The following is a 19,663-nucleotide window of genomic DNA, read 5'->3' as shown; positions in this document are numbered from 1 at the left end:
AAATGATGAGTCGTTAGGGCCCGAATGTGAGAGACGAGGTAGGGCTTTTGCCTTGCACGTAGCTGACCTAAGTTTGTATGTGGTCCCCTGATCCTGCCAGAGCTGAGTTTTCAGCACAGAGCCAGGAGTAACCACTGAGACCTGTCAGTGTGGCCCAAAAATCAACAAAACAAAACAAAACAAAAGCATAAGCTATGGTGAGTCTTTTGAGCGTTTAGCAATGCTGGTGTGGTTCAGGTCACCATCCCAGAGTAAATGCCACAGCTTCACAGCTTGAGACACTTGTACAACTAGATCCTGGCCGTACCACCTCTTTATCTCAGTCTCTCTATGCTTGTTCTTTCTGCTGGGCTCCTTGAGCCTCCTCTTAATAGACACACTAGGAGCCAGACCACGTGATCACATTGATCTGAACCTTTTGTCCCCTGACTGGGCAGTAGGAGGGAGAGGACTATCCCCCCCCTCCCTCGTTTCTCCTCTCATCTTCAACAGCTACCGGGATGATGGAGTGAGCAATGGAAAGTGGAAGGAGAGTCCAACCTACTCCCATGAATGCTAAGACTTAACCATATGCTCCAGGAAGTGCAAGAGGAGGGAGAGGGGTGCTAGAAGTTCCAGCCACTTAAGACTTCCACAGATACAGGGAGAACTACAATTTCTTGGCTCTTTTCGTTCCACAAAGATTCCTCCTTTTGCATCTTGACTTCGACGACCCTGCCTAGGATTCCCTTCCCTTGAGACACCTGCTCAAAGAGGGAGGGGCCCTCATATTGAAAACCAAGCCCTAGGTTAAGCATAGAGCTTGATATCAGCAGGATAGAGGATGGGACTCTCTTTTCAACAAATAGGTTTATGAGAATTGGACAGTCCTTTAAAGACATGTCCCACAACACAGCTTCTCTCCAACTCCATTGTATGAGTTCAGACAAATGATCCTATCTTTTGTGGAAGTAAGATCCCATGTTCCCTCAGCAACATTCTCTGCAACTTCACAAGCAGAACGTTCAAGACATTATTCAATCTGTAGCTTGGAATGGAATGTCTGATATTTACCTTCCAAAAGATGCCTTTGCAACATATAGTCAGAAATTTCTAGTAGAGTCTAATTCAAACAACCCATTTCCTAGCACCATCAAGGTGATAGAGAGCAGATCTCTTGGGCCCTTCTCCTCATGTCCCTACTCCCTTCTCTTGTTTTCTAAAATGATTCCTTGTTTAGAAACTAATTGGGAAAATTGTTTATATAAGGTCCATATAAAGGAAGAGCCTAGAGAGAAAGAAGAAATAATATTGAGGCCCTAAGAGGTCACTCAAAACACGATTCAGGGATTAAAAATGTTTTATCCTCCAGTGCCATAACACACAAGGACACACATGCTATCATAAAAGAGTTTTAGTTACAACCTGTAACATCCTGATGAGAGTAATGTTTGAGGGGATTAAAGAAAAGTAGACTTTGATCTCCTTCAGCATTGCTCATTATCTCTGTCCTTAAGAAAGTCATTCTGGGCCCAGAGAGATAGCACAGCAGCGTTTGCCTTGCAAGCAGACGATCCAGGACCAAAGGTGGTTGGTTCGAATCCCGGTGTCCCATATGGTCCCCCGTGCCTGCCAGGAGCTATTTCTGAGCAGACAGCCAGGAGTAACCCCTGAGCACCGCCGGGTGTGGCCCAAAAACCAAAAAAAAAAAAAAAAGATCCTAGGGACCCCTTTGAAGTGGTGTGCATACAATTTCTACGCTAGGGACACACCTGAGTCTGCTTGGATGGCCTTTCATAAAATAAGGTGCTAGGGACCCGTTTGAGGTTGTGGGGTGGGTGAGGAAGGAGTGAGTAAATCGATATTGCCCCATAGTGTCCATACTCGGAACTGCAGCAACAGCATGCTCCTGGAAGGTGGAAGGCGTGGTAGCGTTTATACGCAGGCGCACCACGTTCCGCCCTGGCCCCTCCCCTATTCCGCCCCTGCACCTGCTCGCCGCGCCCCCTATTGGCCGGATCGAGCATCTCCCGTCGGAGTGCTACAGGAAGTGACGTCATCTCCGCGCGACCCGACGCGCCAGTCAGCTGAGCCGCCCGGCGGGGCTGGGATCCCTCGGCGGAGCGGAGCGGGTTTGCGGGAGCCGGCGATCGGGAGGGCGGGGTGGGGTGCCTTGGGGCACGAGATTGAGATTCGATCGTGAGCGGGAAGAACCTCAGGATTTCGAAGCTTCGATTGCGGACTGCTGGGATCTGTCAGCTCTCTGGGGAGGCCTCTCTCTGGGCCTTCGCAGTTCCTTCTAGCCCCGTGCCTGGAACCCCCGGGGGGCAGCCCTGTCACCGACCATCCCGGGGCGCCCAGGGGCCCCTCGCCATGGCGTCCATCCTGGATGAGTACGAGGACTCCTTGTCCCGCTCGGCGGTGTTGCCGCCTGGCTGCCCCACTGTGGGCATCCCCCACTCGGGTAAGGGGGGAGTGGGAGGGCGCCTGGGCGTGGCCCCTTGCTTTTGTTTGATTGTTTGTTTGGGTTTTTGGGGGGCGACACACCCGACGGTGCTCAGGGGTTACTCCTTGCTCTGTGCTCAGAAATCGCCCCTGCCAGGCACAGGGGATATACCTCACCTTCTGCTTTGGCAATCCTAGTCTTAGCCAGTCTTCTCAGGCTTTTTCTTTGCCCCCCACTTGTGACCATCCCGACTTGAAAAGAGCACTCCATGCAGCTCTTGATCTAGACCCTGTCGCATTAGGGATCTTAGAAGAGGGAACTGAGCCCCAGAGAAGGAAGTAGTGACTTTCGTTCTAGGGCTGCTGTCTGAAGAACTGAGAATAGACTTCAAGGCCTCTCTCCCGTTTTGAGCTTTTTTTCTTTTTTCCTGCCTGAATCTCTTCTGCAGGTGGGAAGGAAGTGGGCAGCCACTGCTCCTAGAGCGCACTGCCACTGAATGGGGGAAAATGAAATGTATTGGGGGCCCTTGCTAGATCTAGGATGGGTACTAAGGGGAGGGGGAGGAAATTGTAGAAAGTACTGCAGAGTTGTCAGGAGTGCTCTGAAGTGCCAGCATATTTTATGTTGGGGTCACACCCTGGGGTGCTAAGGAATCATTCCTGGCAGGGGTTGAACATAGGTCAACCACATACAAGGCAAGTACCTTTCCTACCTCATACTGTTTCTACAGTCTATGCTGTCATAGTTTGACTCATGGTAAAAGGAGAGTAAAAGTGAGAAAGGTACTGTAATTTGTAAATAAACTGGCATGATCCCCTGGGCTCCCTCAAGCCTCATTCTGGAGACTCACTAAGAGCATTTCTGTTTGGGAGGAAGAAGGTAGCCAGCCAGCATTAGTGTGAAGCTCTGGGCCCAAGATTGATTGGGGAGAGCTCTCAGCCCTTTTCCTCTATTACTGCTTAGAGCAGGTACATTATGGTATAACAGCATCACAAGGTCTCAATAGATCAACCCCTCACTGCTGTCAGAAGCATGGAAAGAGCACAGGATCCCTAATATAGAGATTAGCAGAGTGCTTGATATAGTCAGTGCATGTCTGTGTGTGGGGGGTGCTTATGTGCACATGTACCAGATAATATCTGGAACCCAGGTATATAGATTGTAGGGTGTGCATGCCAGAGATGGAAGGCATGCGAGGCATGTTGCTTTGCTATGGAGCCCCCTTCCCAGCAGTGAATTGTTTGTTAACCAAGGATAGGATAGGTATGGAATGGGAAAGTGACCGGAACACTTAGTGTGGCTTCACCTTGTCCTTCTTTCAGCTCTTCCATAGCTAACCTTTGCTTCATCTAACCTCTAGGGTATGTGAATGCCCAGCTCGAGAAGGAAGTGCCCATCTTCACGAAGCAGCGCATTGACTTTACTCCTTCCGAGCGGATTACCAGTCTAGTCGTCTCCTGCAATCAACTCTGCATGAGCCTGGGCAAGGACACCCTGCTCCGGTAACTGAGGCAGAACTTTAGGAGTAGGAAGTAGAATGGTGGCTTTGAGGATGATAGACTGACAGGGGCCATTTCTCCTAATCTGGGCAGGTGAAACAGTGGATTTAGAATTTTTCTTTTTCTGTTTTTGGTTTTCAGGTCACACCCAGCGGTGTTCAGGGCGTATTTCTGGCTCCATTGTGCTCAAGAATCACTCTTGGCAGGGCTCGGGGAACCATCTGGGGTGACAGGGATCAAAACCTGGGCTGCCTCTTTGCAAGGCAAAGCATTTTGCTTCAGCCCTCTGATTTGGAATTTTTCACAAATATTCTTTCCCATAGAAGAATCAGTAATGTAATAGCTAATTATCAGAATTGGGGGCCAGGAACATAACTCTGAAGGCAGATATAGGAGACCTGGGTTTTATCCTAGCAGTGCCAGGAGTAGTACCAGAGTAGTGTAGGGTATGACTCCCCAAATAAAAGAGGATCATACCTGAACTTGGTTCTCCAGCTCTGCCACGTACCAGCTGTGATAGAAGTTGGTTACCCATCAGCTCTAGATGTGACTTCATATGGTCATCTGTTAATAACAACCCATATTAATTACATAAAACCATGGAGCTGCTAAGAGTTCTGAATAAATTCTCTGAAAAGGGAAGAGGACTGGAGAAATGGCTCAGTGGACATAGCCAATACTTTTGTTGTTGTTGTTGTTTGTTTGGGAACCATACCTGGTGATGCTCAGGGGCCATTCGTGGCTCTCCACTCAGGAATCACTCCTAGCGATGATTGGGAGGGTTTGTATGAGAGGCCTGGGATTAAACTTGGGTTGGTGGCATGCAAAGCAGGTGCCTTACTTGCTGTGCTGTCACTCTGGCCCTAAGACAGTGCTTTCTATGCAGGAGACCTGGGTTCAAAACTAGATACCCCAAGCATTGTTGGAAGCAACCTCTCAAGCACAGAGCCAGGAATAGTTCCTGAGCCTCACTAGGTGTGGTCCCAAATCTCAGCACCCCCAGAGAAACCAAAATAATATTATTTATATATCTCAGTAAAATTAAAATAAGTAAATGAAAACATTTGACAAATATATCAGCAAAAGAATTTATTTTGAGGGGCCGGTGCCATGGTGCAAGGGGTAAGGTGTCTGCCTTTGCCCGCACTAGCCTAGGATGGATCACGGTTTGATTCCCCTGGCATCCCATATGGTCCCCCAAGCCAGGAGTAATCCCTGAGCGTCACGGGTGTGGCCCAAAAACGAAAGAAAGAAAGAAAGAAAGAGAGAGAGGAGAGAGAGAGAGAGAGAGAGAGAGAGAGAGAGAGAGAGAATGGCCCAAAAATGAAGAAAGAGGGGGGAGGGAGGGGGGGAGAGAGAGAGTGAGAGAGAGAGAGGAGAGAGAGAGAAGAAAATAATTTATTTTGAATAATCTGGTGGGGCCAGGGGGAGAGCTTGATAGACTAAGCCTATTCTTTGCATGTAGGATGCCTGGTTCAAACCCCAGCACTATGCTCCAGGTATGCCTTCCCCCCTAAAAAAAAACCTATCAGGGATAAAATCCTTCCTTTTTGGGGGGGTTTTTGAGCCACATCTGGTGACGCTCAGGGGTTACGCGAAATCATGTGCTCAGAAATCACTCCCAGCTCGGGGACCATATGAGACGCTGGGGACCAAATCAAGGTCCATCCTCAATTGGCTGTGTGTGCAAGGCAAGCACCATAGCACTTTGCTATCACTTTGGCCCCGATAAAAATCCTTCTAAACTGGGTAGGACGCTTGCGTTCAGTCTCTGGCACCCCATATGGTTCTTTGAGCCCCATCAGGAATGATCCTTTAAGCATCATTGTGTGTAGCCCAAAAACCCAACCAACAAAAGGAACAAACCTGTAAGGCAAATATTCTACCAGTTACATTTCTGACTCCAGGTGTCTATTTATTTATTTATTTATTTATTTATTTATTTATTTATTTATTTATTTATTTATTGTTTTTGGGTTTTGGGCCACACCTGGTGTTGCTTAGAGGTTACTCCTGGCTCTGAGCTCAGAAATCACTCCTGGCAGGCACGGGGGACCCTATGGGTTGCTAGGGATCCAACCCGGCTTCGTCCCAGGCCGGCAATGTGCAAGGCAAATGCTCTGTCGCTGTGCTATCACTCCGGCCCTGTTTTTTTTTTTTTTAGCCTATCATGTTGGCAAAAAACTTACACTTGTTTATTATTGTAGTTGAAGACACATATTTACAATAGTGTTAACCTTTATGGTAACTTATTTATTTATTTATTGACTACCCGATGTAGCGGCTCTCAGGTTTTACTCTTGGCTCTTCAATCAGAAATTAACTCCTGGGGCCGGAGAGATAGCATGGAGGTAAGGCGTTTGCCTTGCATGCAGAAAGTCAGTGGTTCAAATCCCGGCATCCCATATGGTCCCCCGAGCCTGCCAGGAGCAATTTCTGAGCATAGAGCCAGGAGTAACCCCTGAGCGCTGCTGGGTATGATCCAAAAACAAAAAAAAAAAAAGAAAGAAAGAAAAAAAAGAAATTACTCCAGGCAGGCTTGGCGTACCAAATGGGATTCCAGGGATCGAACCCCAGTATGCAAGGCAAACACTCTACCCACTGTGCCTCTGCTCCTGATAAATATTTGGGGTATTTTTTGTTTTGTTTTTGTTTTGGGGCCATACCCAGTGATGTTTAGGGGTTACTCCTGGCTATGCGCTCAGAAATTGCTCCTGGCTTGGGGGACCATATGGGACACCAGGGATTGAAATGAGGGCCATCCTAAATTAGTGCATAGCAAGGTGAACGCCCTACCACATGTGCCACCACTCTGGCCCTGCCCCTGATAAATATTTGATACCACATCTTACCACCACCAAAGCCTTTACCAAAGTTCTTATGTTACTTCTAGTCCTCCTCTTCATTCCCTATTCTCTTCCCATCCATTAGATTCAGGGGTCCTCAAACTTTTTAAACAGGGGGCCAGTTCACTGTCCCTCAGACCATTGGAGGGTCTGACTATAGTAAAAACAAAACTATGAACGAATTCTAATGCACACTGCATATATCTGTAGCATATCTTCAATATCTTATTTTGCCATGAAGAAACAAAACAGATACAAATACAATATGTGGTCCGTGAGGATTAGATAGTCTCATTTTTGTAATCCAAGATCAGATTATCAGGTTGACAAAAAATTGAAAATAGTAATGTACACTGCTAGTAAAGGTCCACAGAAGGAGCGGGAGAAATAGCACTGTGGTAGGGTGTTTGCCTTGCATGCATTCGACTTGGGATGGACCCAGGATCAATTCCTTCCATCCCATATGGTCCCCTGAGCCTGCCAGAAGTGATTTCTGAGTTCAGAGCCAGGAGTAACCCCTGAGCACTGCCCAAAAGCAAAAACAAATAAAATTAAAGGTCCACAGAAGTAGACTTTGATACATTTCTGATAAGTATGTAAATTGTTGCCATTTGGGGAAAAATAATTTTTGGGGGGCCGGAGAGATAGCATGGAGGTAAGGCGTTTGCCTTTCATGCAGAAGGTCATTGGTTCGAATCCCGGCATCCCATATGGTTGCCCGTGCCTGCCAGGAGCAATTTCTGATCATGGAGCCAGGAGTATCCCCTGAGCACTGCCAGGTGTGACCCAAAAACCACAAAATAAATAAATAAATACTTTTTTTTTTTTTTTTTTTTGGTTTTTGGGTCACATTTGGCAGCTCAGGGGTTCCTCCTAGCTCTATGCTCAGAAATCGCTCCTGGCAGGCACGGGGGACCATATGGGATGCCGGGATTCAAACCACCAACCATGCTATCTCCCCGGCCCCTTAAAATATTTCTTTTTTTGGGGGGGGGGGGGCCACACCCGGCGGTGCTCAGGGGTCACTCCTGGCTCTCTGCTCAGAAATAGCTCCTGGCAGGCACGGGGGACCATATGGGACACCGGGATTTGAACCAACTACCTTTGGTCCTGGATCGGCTGCTTGCAAGGCAAACACCGCTGTGCTATCTCTCCGGGCCCCCCTTAAAATATTTCTAACATTGACTCAGAAATCCCACTTTGGGAATACTATATCCCAGGAAATAAACATGGTTTGTATCCTTAAATAGGCAAGAATAATCATTTCAGCATTCTTTGTGGTAGGAAAAACCAGACCCAGGTTGAATCATCTAAAAAAAACTGTGATGAAATGAAGGTTCAGTCAGAAAAGGTATTAAAGGGACCCGGAGAGATAGCACAGCGGTGTTTGCCTTGCAAGCAGCCGATCTAGGACCAAAGGTGGTTTGTTCGAATCCCAGTGTCCCATATGGTCCCCCGTGCCTGCCAGGAGCTATTTCTGAGCAGACAGCCAGGAGTGACCCCTGAGCACTGCCAGGTGTGGCCCAAAAACCAAAAAAAAAAAAAAAAAAGAAAAGAAAAGAAAAGGTATTAAAATAGAGGCCAGAGGGCCGGAGAGATAGCATGAAGGTAAAGTATTTACCTTGCATGCAGAAGGATGGTGGTTCGAATCCTGGTATCTCATATGGTCCCCGAGCCTGCCAGGAGTGATTTCTGAGCATAGAGCCGGGAGGAACCCCTGAACGCTGCCTGGTGTGACCCAAAAACAAAATTAAAAAAAAATAGAGGCCAGAGTGATATTACAGCAGTTACAGCCCTTGTATGCTGACCAACTCAGTTTTAGCCCCAGCATCCCATATCATCCCCTGAGCCTGCCGGGAGTGATTCCTGAGGGTAGAGACAGGCATAACCCCTGAGCACTGCTAAGTGGATCAAATTAAAGGGAGCTGGTGATCAAATTGGAGTTGGGGGGCTGGAGCAATAGCATAACAGGAGGACATTTGCCTTACATGTGGCTGATCTAGGACGATCAGCCAATCCAGGATGGACCTTGGTTCGATCCCTGATGTCCCATATGGTCCTCCTAGCCAGGAGTGACCTCTGAGTGTCACAGGGTATGACCCAAAAATCAAAAAGAAACAAATTGGAGTTGCCACATGGGAGGTAATCACAGAAAGTGTTGTGCTCTCTCCAGCACTAATATTCTTTATATATCTTTGCATTGATTGCTTACTTAGAATGAGCATATAACTTAAAGATAATTTTTTTTTTTTTTTTTTTGGTTTTTGGGCCACACCCGTTGACGCTCAGGGGTTACTCCTGGCTATGCGCTCAGAAGTTGCTCCTGGCTTGGGGGACCATATGGGACACCGGGGGATCGAACCGCGGTCCGTTCAAGGCTAGCGCAGGCAAGGCAGGCACCTTACCTCTTGCGCCACCGCCCGGCCCCGATAATTTAATAAGGAAAATACCACTTGAGTTAGGAGCACCATCCAAAATGAAGATGAAAATAATTCTAAGTTAAGCTCTTGTCATGGTGCTTGGTGCATAGAAATTTATCAGTAACCAGTAGCTGTTATTTTTTTATTTTTTTATTTTTTTGTTTTTTGGGCCACACCCGCTTGACGCTCAGGGGTTACTCCTGACTGTGCGCTCAGAAATCACCCCTGGCTTGGGGGGACCATATGGGACGCCAGGGGGATCAAATCGTGGTCTGTCCTGCACTTGCAAGGCAGACACCTTACCTTTAGCACCACCTTCCCGGCCCCAATAAGAGAATTTTTTTTTTCTTGGTTTTTCAGGCCACACTCATTTGATGCTCAGGGGTTACTCCTGGCTAAACACTCAGAATTGCCCCTGGCTTGGGGGAACCATATGGGATGCCGGGGATTGAACCGCGGTCCTTCCTTGGCTAGCGCTTGCAAGGCAGACACCTTACCTCTAGTGCCACCTCGCCGGCCCCAGTAGCTATTATTTTTATGTTTCCTTCTTTTGGGGCTATGCAGGACAAGGGGAGGATATTCAGGGAGCCACTCCAGGGCCTCCAGGATGCAAAGCAAGTATTCTATCATTGACACTGAGTCACATCCTTGTATTCCCCTCCCCATTGTTCCTTCTTACTCCAGCAATCTCTGCCACCACTGCTCATCTTCACAGATGGCCTAGAAGTGTGTGAGCAGAGGAAAAGTGGTCACTTTTCATACATGAGGGGATATTCATAATTGAGGGTTCTGAAGCAGGGCCAGATCTATGTTACAGAGTCCCTGCTATTATATTCAGAAGCATCTGTGGACTTTTCAAGAAAGAAAGGCTGTGGCTTTCATCAGATAAATTTGTGATTCAAAACCAGATTTTGGGGGCCCGGAGAGATAGCACAGCGGCGTTTGCCTTGCAAGCAGCCGATCCAAGACCAAAGGTGGTTGGTTCGAATCCTGGTGTCCCATATGGTCCCCCGTACCTGCCAGGAGCTATTTCTGAGCAGATAGCCAGGAATAACCTCTGAGGCCACCAGGTGTGGCCTAAAAACCAAAACCAGATTTTGGGGGGCTAGTGAGGAGGTGCTAGAGGTAAGGTGTCTGCCTTGCAAGTACTAGCCAAGGAAAGACTGCGGTTCCATCCCCTGATGTCCCATATGGTCCCCTCAAGCCGGGGATGATTTCTGAGTGCTTAGCCAGGAGTAACCCCTGAGCATCAAATGGGTGTAGCTCAAAAAAACCATAAAAACAAAACAAAACCAGATTTTGGGACTGGAGAGATAGTACAGCGGCAAGAGTGTTTGCCTTGCATGCAGTTGACCTGGGTTCCATCTCTAGCACTCTGTATGGTCCCCAAAGCCCAGCCAAGAATGATCCCTGGGCAGAGCCAGGAATGAAGCCCTGAGCACAGCTGGGTATTGCCCAGATCTTAAAAAAACAAAAACAAAAACAAGGGCCCGGAGAGATAGCACAGCGGCGTTTGTCTTGCAAACAGCCGATCCAGGACCAAAGGTGGTTGGTTCGAATCCCGGTGTCCCACATGGTCCCCCGTGCCTGCCAGGAGCTATTTCTTTTTTTTTTTTTTTTTTTTTTTTTTTGGTTTTTGGGTCACACCCGGCGGTGCTCAGGGGTTACTCCTGGCTGTCTGCTCAGAAATAGCTCCTGGCAGGCACGGGGGACCATATGGGACACTGGGATTCGAACCAACCACCTTTGGTCCTGGATCGGCTGCTTGCAAGGCAAACACCGCTGTGCTATCTCTCTGGGCCCGCCAGGAGCTATTTCTGAGCAGACAGCCAGGAGTAACCCCTGAGCACTGCCGGGTGTGGCCCACAAACCAAAACAAAAAAAAACAAAAAGCAAAAACAAAAAATAACATAACCCAGATCTGCCTTTGTTTGTTTGTTTGTTTTGGGGGGTTTGGGATGATATCCAGCAGCACTCAGGGGTTACTCCTGACTATGCGCTCAGAAATCACTCTTTTTTTTTTTTTTTTTTTTTTTGGTTTTTGGGCCACACCCAGCGATGCTCAGGGGTTACTCCTGGCTGTCTGCTCAGAAATAGCTCCTGGCAGGCACGGGGGACCATATGGGACACTGGGATTCGAACCAACCACCTTTGGTCCTGAATGGACTGCTTGCACGGCAAACACCGCTGTGCTATCTCTCCGGGCCCCAGAAATCACTCTTGGCAGGCACGGAGACCATATGGGATGCGGGGGACTGAACTTGGGCCTATCCTGGGCTGCCTGCATCCAAGGCAAATACCCTTCTGCTGAACTATGGCTTCAGCCCCATTTTTGTTTTTGTTTTTGCTTTTGGGCCACTTACTCCTATTGCTCAGGGAACCACATGGTTCCAGAGATTGAACTCCAGGCAGTATGCACTGTTGATTGAACTCCCCTCTCCTCTGAAATGACACTGGGAGTCCTCTTTTTTCCCCCCAGGGCGGAGGATGAGTTAGTTTGTTTTCCATCAAGTGTGTTCAGCCCATCTGATAAGCAGGGTTTAAGCCTGTATCAGCTGCATGTAAGGCAAATGCCTTACCTGCTGCTCTTTCTCTTGCTTGCCCTCATAGACAGGCGAGTTAGTATAGCGAGTAAAGTGTTTGCCTCAAATGCAGCTGTTGCAGTTTCTCCTGGGAACCACTGGGTATAATCTAAAAGACTAAAACAAACCAACCAATGGAATCATATTATAAGTTTTGATTTGATTTGATTTATTTTTTTACTTTTTGGGCCACATCTGGTGACACTCAGGGGTTACTCCTGCTCTGCACTCAGAAATCATTCCTGGCTTGGAGGACCATATGGGACACCAGAGGATCGAACCGTGGTTGGTCCTAGGTTAACGCTTGCAAGGCAAACGCCCTACTTCTTGCACCATTGCTCCAGTCTGTAATTTTTTTTTAACTTTGGGTTACGCCCAGCAGTGCTCAGGGCTTACTCCTGGCTCCATGCTCAGGGATCACTTCTGGCAGATTTAGAGGACCATATGGGGACCAAACCTGGTTGCTCTCCTGCAAGGCAAGCGCCCATCTGCTGTACTGTCTGTCACTCTGGCCAACACTATGACTCTTGTCCCTCCAGCATCGACCTGGGCAAGGCGAATGAACCCAACCACCTGGAGCTGGGACGCAAAGATGACGCCAAAGTTCATAAGATGTTCCTGGATCCTACTGGTAAGCGCTGGTGGACGTCTGAGGGGGGTCAGGAGCGCAGAAGGGAGGGGACAGCGGCACCCTCTCAGACTCGGTCCCTTGTCCCTTTCCCACTCCAGGCTCTCATCTGCTGATCGCCCTGAGCAGCACGGAGGTCCTTTATGTGAATCGGAATGGCCAGAAGGTGCGGCCCCTGGCCCGCTGGAAAGGGCAGCTGGTGGAGAGTGTGGGCTGGAACAAGGCCCTGGGCACCGAGAGCAGCACCGGCCCCATCCTAGTGGGCACCTCGCAGGGCCAGATCTTCGAGGCCGAGCTGTCCGCCAGCGAGGGGGGCCTCTTCGGCCCTGCCCCCGACCTCTATTTCCGACCCCTCTACGTGCTCAGCGAAGAAGGGGGCCCGGCCCCCGTGTGCTCCCTGGAGGCCGAGCGTGGCCCTGACCACCGCCTCTTTGTCATCGCCACCACTCGCCAGCGGCTCTTCCAGTTCATCGGGCGCACGGCGGAGACCGCCGAGGCCCAGGGCTTCTCGGGCCTCTTCTTGGCCTACGCTGACCACCCACCGCCCTTCCGCGAGTTCCCCAGCAGCCTGGGCTACAGCGAGCTGGCCTTCTACACCCCGAAACTGCGCTCGGCGCCCCGGGCCTTCGCCTGGATGATGGGGGACGGGGTGCTGTACGGTGCCCTGGACTGCACACGCCCCGACTCCCTGCTGAGCGAGGAGCGGGTCTGGGAGTACCCCGAAGGCATGGGGCCCCAGGCCAGCCCCCCGCTGGCCATCGCCCTGACCCAGTTTCACTTTCTCCTGCTGCTGGCCGACCGCGTGGAGGCGGTGTGCACGCTGACCGGCCAGGTGGTGCTGCGCGACCACTTTCTGGACAAGTTCGGGCCGCTGCGGCACCTGGCCAAGGACCCCTCCACGGGCCACCTGTGGGCCCACACCGAGCGCGCCGTGTTCCGCTACCACGTGCAGCGGGAGGCCCGGGACGTGTGGCGCACCTACCTGGACATGAACCGCTTCGACCTGGCCAAGGAGTACTGCCGCGAGCGGCCCGACTGCTTGGACACCGTCCTGGCCCGCGAGGCCGACTTCTGCTTCGGCCAGCGCCGCTACCTGGAGAGCGCCCGCTGCTACGCCCTCACCCAGGGCTACTTCGAGGAGATCGCGCTCAAGTTCCTGGAGGCCCGGCAGGAGGAGGCCCTGGCCGAGTTCCTGCAGCACAAGCTGGCCGGCTTGAAGCCCACCGAGCGCACGCAGGCCACGCTGCTCACCACCTGGCTGACCGAGCTCTACCTGAGCCGCCTGGGGGCCCTGCAAGGGGACCCCGAGGCCCTGGGCCTCTACCGGGACACCCGGGAGCGCTTCCGAGCCTTCCTGGGCAGCCCCCGGCACAAGGAGTGGCTCTTCGCCAGCCGCGCCTCCATCCACGAGCTGCTGGCCAGCCACGGAGACGCGGAGCACATGGTGTACTTCGCCGTGATCATGCAGGACTACGAGCGGGTGGTGGCCTACCACTGCCAGCACGAGGCCTACGAGGAGGCCCTGGCCGTGCTGGCCCGCCACCGAGACCCGCAGCTCTTCTACAAGTTCTCCCCGATCCTCATCCGACACATCCCCCGCCAGCTGGTGGACGCCTGGATCGAGATGGGCGGCCGGCTGGACGCCCGGCAGCTCATCCCTGCCCTGGTGAACTACAGCCAGGGCGGCGAGGCCCAGCAGGTGAGCCAGGCCATCCGCTACATGGAGTTCTGCGTGAACGTGCTGGGCGAGACGGAGCAGGCCATCCACAACTACCTGCTGTCACTGTATGCCCGGGGCCAGCCGGCCTCCCTGCTCGCCTACCTGGAGCAGGCGGGGGCCAGCTCCCACCGGGTGCACTACGACCTCAAGTACGCCCTGCGGCTCTGTGCCGAGCACGGCCACCATCGAGCCTGCGTGCATGTCTACAAGGTCTTGGAGCTCTACGAGGAGGCCGTGGATCTCGCCCTGCAGGTGAGTGGATGAATTGTTTTGAAGTTTATTTATTCACTTATTTATTGGTTTTTGGATCACACCCGGCTGCGCTCAGGGGTTACTCCTGGCTCTATGCTCAGAAATCGCTCCTGGCATGCTCGGGGGACCATATGGGATGCCGGGATTCGAACCACCGTCCTTCTGCATGCAAGGCCAACACCCTACCTCAATGCCATCTCTTCTGGCCCCACTTTGTTTTTTTTCTCCAGTGCAGCTCCCTACAATAGATCAATACTTTTTTTTTTATTTGTTTGTTTGGTTCTGATATTTGTATCATGCCCTGTGGTGCTTAGTAGCTGCTTCTGGCTCTGTGCTCATGGTGCTTCCAGTGGTATTTGGAAGACCAAGATGCACTGGGAATTGAATCCGAAGCTCTTCCAGGCTCAGGGATCACTCCTGTCCAGCTTGGGCAACCATATATATGCAGTGCCGACTATTGAACATGTGCAAGGCAAGAGCCACACACACTGTACTTATTCTCTTTCTGGCTCCACAATTTTATTCATTTATCTTTTGGACCATTGGGTTGTTTGCATATCTTAGCTATTTATTGTAAATAGAGCTGTAATGAATGATGAATGTATTTCTTTTCTTTGAGGGGGGTCACACCCAGCAGCACTCAGAGGTTACTACTGGCTCTATGCTCAGAAATCATTTCTGGCAGGCTCGGGGGACCATATGGGATGCTGGGATTCGAACCACCATCCTTCTGTATGCAAGGCAAATGCCCTACCTCCATGCTATCTCTGGCAAGAGTCTATTCTTGACTCTGTGCTTAGATTTGGCCCCAGGTGGTCTCAAGGGGGACCATATGTAGTACCAATATTCAAACCATGGATGGTGAGAAGCAAGGCAAACACCTTAAACTTTGTACTAGTTCTCTAGCCATACTTGGGGGTGGCAGGGAAGGAATTTGGGTCCCACCTGCCTGGGTTCAGGGATTCATCCTGGTGGACCTTGGAGAACCAGATGTGGTGCCAGATAATTGAACTGGAATTGGCGATATGCCATGTCAGTTCCTAACCCCCTGTACTATTGCTCTAGTTCTCCAGCTTTATTTTTTAATTTTTTGTGAAGTCCCCATACTGTTTTCCATAAAGATTGAACCAGAGAACAGTCCCACAAGTAGCAAATAAGGGATTCTATTTGATATAGGTCATCCTCATTACTGTGAAATCCTCACTGCTATCTCGTCCCTGTTTTGAGTTACTGATAAGCTGTGGTGATGAGCACTTCATCTGCCCATTGGCCATCTGTAGAGCTGATGATATTCTGCCAGCCCAGGAAAGAGAGGGGCCTTGGCAGTAGCTTCTGACATGAAATGTTGTGGGTGGTGTCTGGAGGGTGCTTGCTTCCCTGCTGAGAGGCACATGGGTATCACGGTGAAGATGCCGACTAGGAAGTCACTTGGGTTCTGACTCCCACTTACTTGCTTCAAATTGTTCTACTTAAAAAACTGCTAATAGGGGCTGGAGAGATAGCACAGCGGCGTTTGCCTTGCAAGCAGCCGATCCAGGACCAAAGGTGGTTGGTTCGAATCCCGGTGTCCCATATGGTCCCCCAAGCCTGCCAGGAGCTATTTCTGAGCAGACAGCCAGGAGTAACCCCTGAGCACTGTTGGGTGTGGCCCAAAAACCCAAAAAAAAAAAAAAAAAAAAAGCTGCTAATAGGGGCTGGAGAGATAGCATGGAGTAAGGTGTTTGCCTTTCATGCAGGAAGTCATTGGTTCGAATCCCAGCGTCCCATATGGTCCCCCGTGCCTGCCAGGAGCAATTTCTGAGTATGGAGCCAGGAGTAACCCCCGAGCACTGCCGGGTGTGACCCAAAAACCACAAAAACAAAACAAAAAACTGCTAATATTGGGGGCGGCGAGGTGGCGCTAGAGGTAAGGTGTCTGCCTTGCAAGCGCTAGCCAAGGAAGGACCATGGTTTGATGCCCTGGCATCCCACATGGTGCCCCCAAGCCAGGGGCGGTTTCTGAGCGCTTAGCCAGGAGTAACCCCTGAGCATCAAACGGGTGTGGCCTGAAAAAACAAAACAAAAAAAAAACTGCTAATATTATTACATAGAGTACTTATCATTTCATGCAGTGGATGAAAGGAGTGGTTTTCAACCTTCCTACAGCTGTCATCAGCCCATTCAAGAAGTTGTGGGTGATAACCACTGGGTCCTAGCAGGAGGGTCCTCACCAGAGTCTGGGTAGGTGGGCCCCATTCTCTGTTCTCACTAGCTATTGTACCCATTGTAGAAGGTGGTACTGAGCTTGGTTTCTCAAATCAGGAATGATCACCTACCTCAGGATTATACAACATGATACTTAAAGTGCAAATTTTAGGGTCTGAACCTAGGACTTGCTAAATTAGAATGTATGAAAGTGAGGCTCAGGGCCGGGCGGTGGCGCTAGAGGTAAGGTGCCTGCCTTGCCTGTGCTAGCCTTGGATGGACCGTGGTTCGATCCCCCGGTGTCCCATATGGTCCCCCAAGCCAGGAGCGACTTCTGAGCTCATAGCCAGGAGTAACCCCTGAGCGTCACCGGGTGTGGCCCAAAAACCAAAAAAAAAAAAAAAAAAAAAAGTGAGGCTCGAAAACCTGTATTTTGGGGGCCAGAAAGTCAAGGTGCTTGCCTTGCACGCGGCAAACCTTATTTTGATCCCCAATGCCACAAGGATCTACCATTGGGTAGTACCATTGGGTGTGACCCATTAACCCCAAAAAAGCAAAAAAAAAAAAAAAAAAAGTGTTTTTTAGTTTTGTTTTTTGTTTTTGGGCCACACCTGGTGAATCTCAGGGGTTACTCCTAGCTATGTGCTCAGAAATTGCTCCTGGGGGCCGGAGAGATAGCATGGAGGTAAGGCATTTACCTTTCATGCAGAAGGTCATCGGTTCGAATCCCGGCGTCCCATATGGTCCCCCGTGCATGCCAGGAGCAATTTCTGAGCACGGAGCCAGGAAAAACCCCTGAGCATTGCCGGTGTGACCCAAAAACCACAAAAAAAAAAAAAAAAAAAGAAATTGCTCCTGAATTTGGGAACCATATGGGATGCCAGGGGTCGAACACAGGTCTGTCCTGGGCAGCCGCATGCAAGGCGAATACCCTATCACTGTGCTGTCGCTCTGGCCCCAAAGGGTATTTTAATATGTTGCTTAGACAACTTCTCCTCCATACCTCTAGTTCTTAGGGATCAAAGCCATGACTTCATACATGTAAGTCAAGTATCTCGATCACCAAGCCACATCTCTATCTCCTAGGCAGCTTAATATGTTTGTTTTGGGCCATCCCCAGCAGTGCACAGAGGCTGTTCTTATCTCTGTGCTCAGGGGTTACTCCCCATGGTGTTCAGTGCATCATGAAAGCCTGGGATCGAACCAGATCAAACACTTGCAAAGCATATATGTTTAGTCCATTGGTTTGTCTCTCTGCCTATTCCCCCCCCCCCATCAGATGATTTTATTTTATATTTTTGGGTTTTGGGGCCATACCCGGTGACACTAAGGGGTTGGCTTTGCACTCAGAAATCGCTCTCCACCAGATGACTTTTATGTTTGTTTTGTTTTGTTTTGTTTTGGGATTTTTTGGGTCACACCCAGCAGCGCTCAGGGACTACTCCTGACTCTATGCTCAGAAATCGCTCCTGGCAGGCTTAGGGGCCCATATGGGATGCTGGGATTCGAGCTACCGTCCTTTTGCATGCTAGCTCTCCAGCTCCACCAGATGACTTTCAAACTCACTAACACTGCAGGCCCACCACCATAATCCGTTTTGACTTAATTACAGTAGATGCAAACCTATAACTGAGACAATTTTCCAAGCTTCCATCTGGCTCTAAAAGTTTCACCTTGCTGGCTACCAAGCTTTCTGGGCATCTCATGCCCAGGTTTCCAGGCATGAGACTGTCTCTCACAGTCTTTTGGTGGTGGTGATGGTGGGGCTTTTGGGGGGGGGCATGCTCCATGCTACCCCTGTGGTCTCCCCACAGGTGGACGTGGACCTGGCCAAGCAGTGTGCAGACTTGCCTGAAGAGGACGAGGAGCTACGGAAGAAGCTGTGGCTGAAGATTGCACGGCATGTGGTGCAGGAAGAGGAGGATGTGCAGACGGCCATGGCTTGCCTGGCCAGCTGCCCCCTACTGAAGATTGAGGACGTCCTGCCCTTCTTCCCTGACTTCGTCACCATTGACCACTTCAAGGAGGCCATTTGCAGCTCCCTGAAAGCCTACAACCACCACATTCAGGAGCTGCAACAGGAGATGGAGGAGGCCACGGCCAGCGCCCAGCGTATCCGGCACGACCTGCAGGAGTTGCGGGGCCGCTATGGCACCGTGGAGCCCCAGGACAAATGTGCCACCTGCGACTTCCCCCTGCTTAACCGCCCTTTCTACCTCTTCCTCTGCGGCCACATGTTCCATGCTGACTGCCTGCTGCAGGCCGTGCGGCCTGGTATGCCCGCCTATAAGCAGGCCCGGCTGGAGGAGCTGCAGCGGAAGCTAGGGGCAGCTCCGCCTCCCACCAAGGGCTCTGCCCGGGCCAAGGAGGCCGAGGGCACGGCTGCCACGGCAGGGCCGACCCGGGAACAGCTCAAGGCTGACCTTGATGAACTGGTGGCTGCTGAGTGCGTGTACTGTGGGGAGCTGATGATCCGTTCCATCGACAAGCCCTTCATCGACCCACAGCGGTACAAGGAGGAGCACCTCAGCTGGCTGTGAGAGGGAGGGGAGTGTGTCCCCACGGACAGGTGGGCAGATAGTGGACACAGCCACTTGTTCCCTCCCGGGAAGCTAGTCGAGTCAGGGCCTGCTCATCTGCAGATGCAGTGGCCTGGCATTTCAGATGCCCGCAAGGAGGCAGCTCTGATGCGTCCAGCCGCTATGGCCTCTACTGCCCTTGCAGCCCTGCATGGAGTAACTTGGCCCTGGCCAGCAGCCTCCTCCCCAGAGAGGGCCTGAGTCTGCCAGAGCAGGGATTCGGACCCCGTCACCTAGCCACTCTCTTATGCTTTGATCTTGAAACATACATCCTGTTTTCTTCAAGAGTGCGAGCCTTGTTCTTCCTTTTCACTCAGTGCTTCTTCTCTCTCGGAGGAAGCCCTTTCATCTGGCTGCTTCTGTGTCTCAGAAGCAAAAAGGCAGCCCCTCCCACGTCCTGGGTGGGTATCAGGAGTATGTGAGGGGTGCCCTGGAGCAGATGGCCTCAGGGGCACAAGAGGAGAAGCTTTGGGGGCCTGAGGGAGGTGGGCATTAGACCACACCACCCTGGTGGCACTGGGCATGGGC

General features: G+C 50.9%; 1 protein-coding gene across 2 annotated transcripts; it reads left to right on the top strand.

Moving 5' to 3' along the window:
* Positions 1 to 2,341: 2,341 nt before the first annotated feature.
* On the top strand, positions 2,342 to 19,422 carry VPS18 (VPS18 core subunit of CORVET and HOPS complexes). 2 transcript variants are annotated; one of them, XM_049781435.1, is made up of 5 exons: positions 2,342 to 2,443; positions 3,786 to 3,927; positions 12,312 to 12,403; positions 12,502 to 14,372; positions 18,371 to 19,422. In XM_049781435.1, exons 1-5 carry the CDS (start codon positions 2,353 to 2,355, stop codon positions 19,094 to 19,096), a joined length of 2,922 nt encoding a protein of 973 aa, XP_049637392.1. In that variant the 5' UTR covers positions 2,342 to 2,352; the 3' UTR covers positions 19,097 to 19,422. The 2 variants fall into 2 exon arrangements, with proteins under 2 accessions (XP_049637392.1, XP_049637393.1); XM_049781436.1 differs by lacking the exon at positions 2,342 to 2,443 and having other exon boundaries at positions 3,842 to 3,965.
* The last annotated feature ends 241 nt before the right edge of the window (positions 19,423 to 19,663 follow it).

Source organism: Suncus etruscus, chromosome 10, assembly GCF_024139225.1.
Source record: "Suncus etruscus isolate mSunEtr1 chromosome 10, mSunEtr1.pri.cur, whole genome shotgun sequence".
Taxonomy (NCBI): domain Eukaryota; kingdom Metazoa; phylum Chordata; class Mammalia; order Eulipotyphla; family Soricidae; genus Suncus; species Suncus etruscus.
The sequence above is the reverse complement of the archived record's forward strand: the minus strand, read 5'-3'. Positions and strand labels throughout refer to the sequence as shown.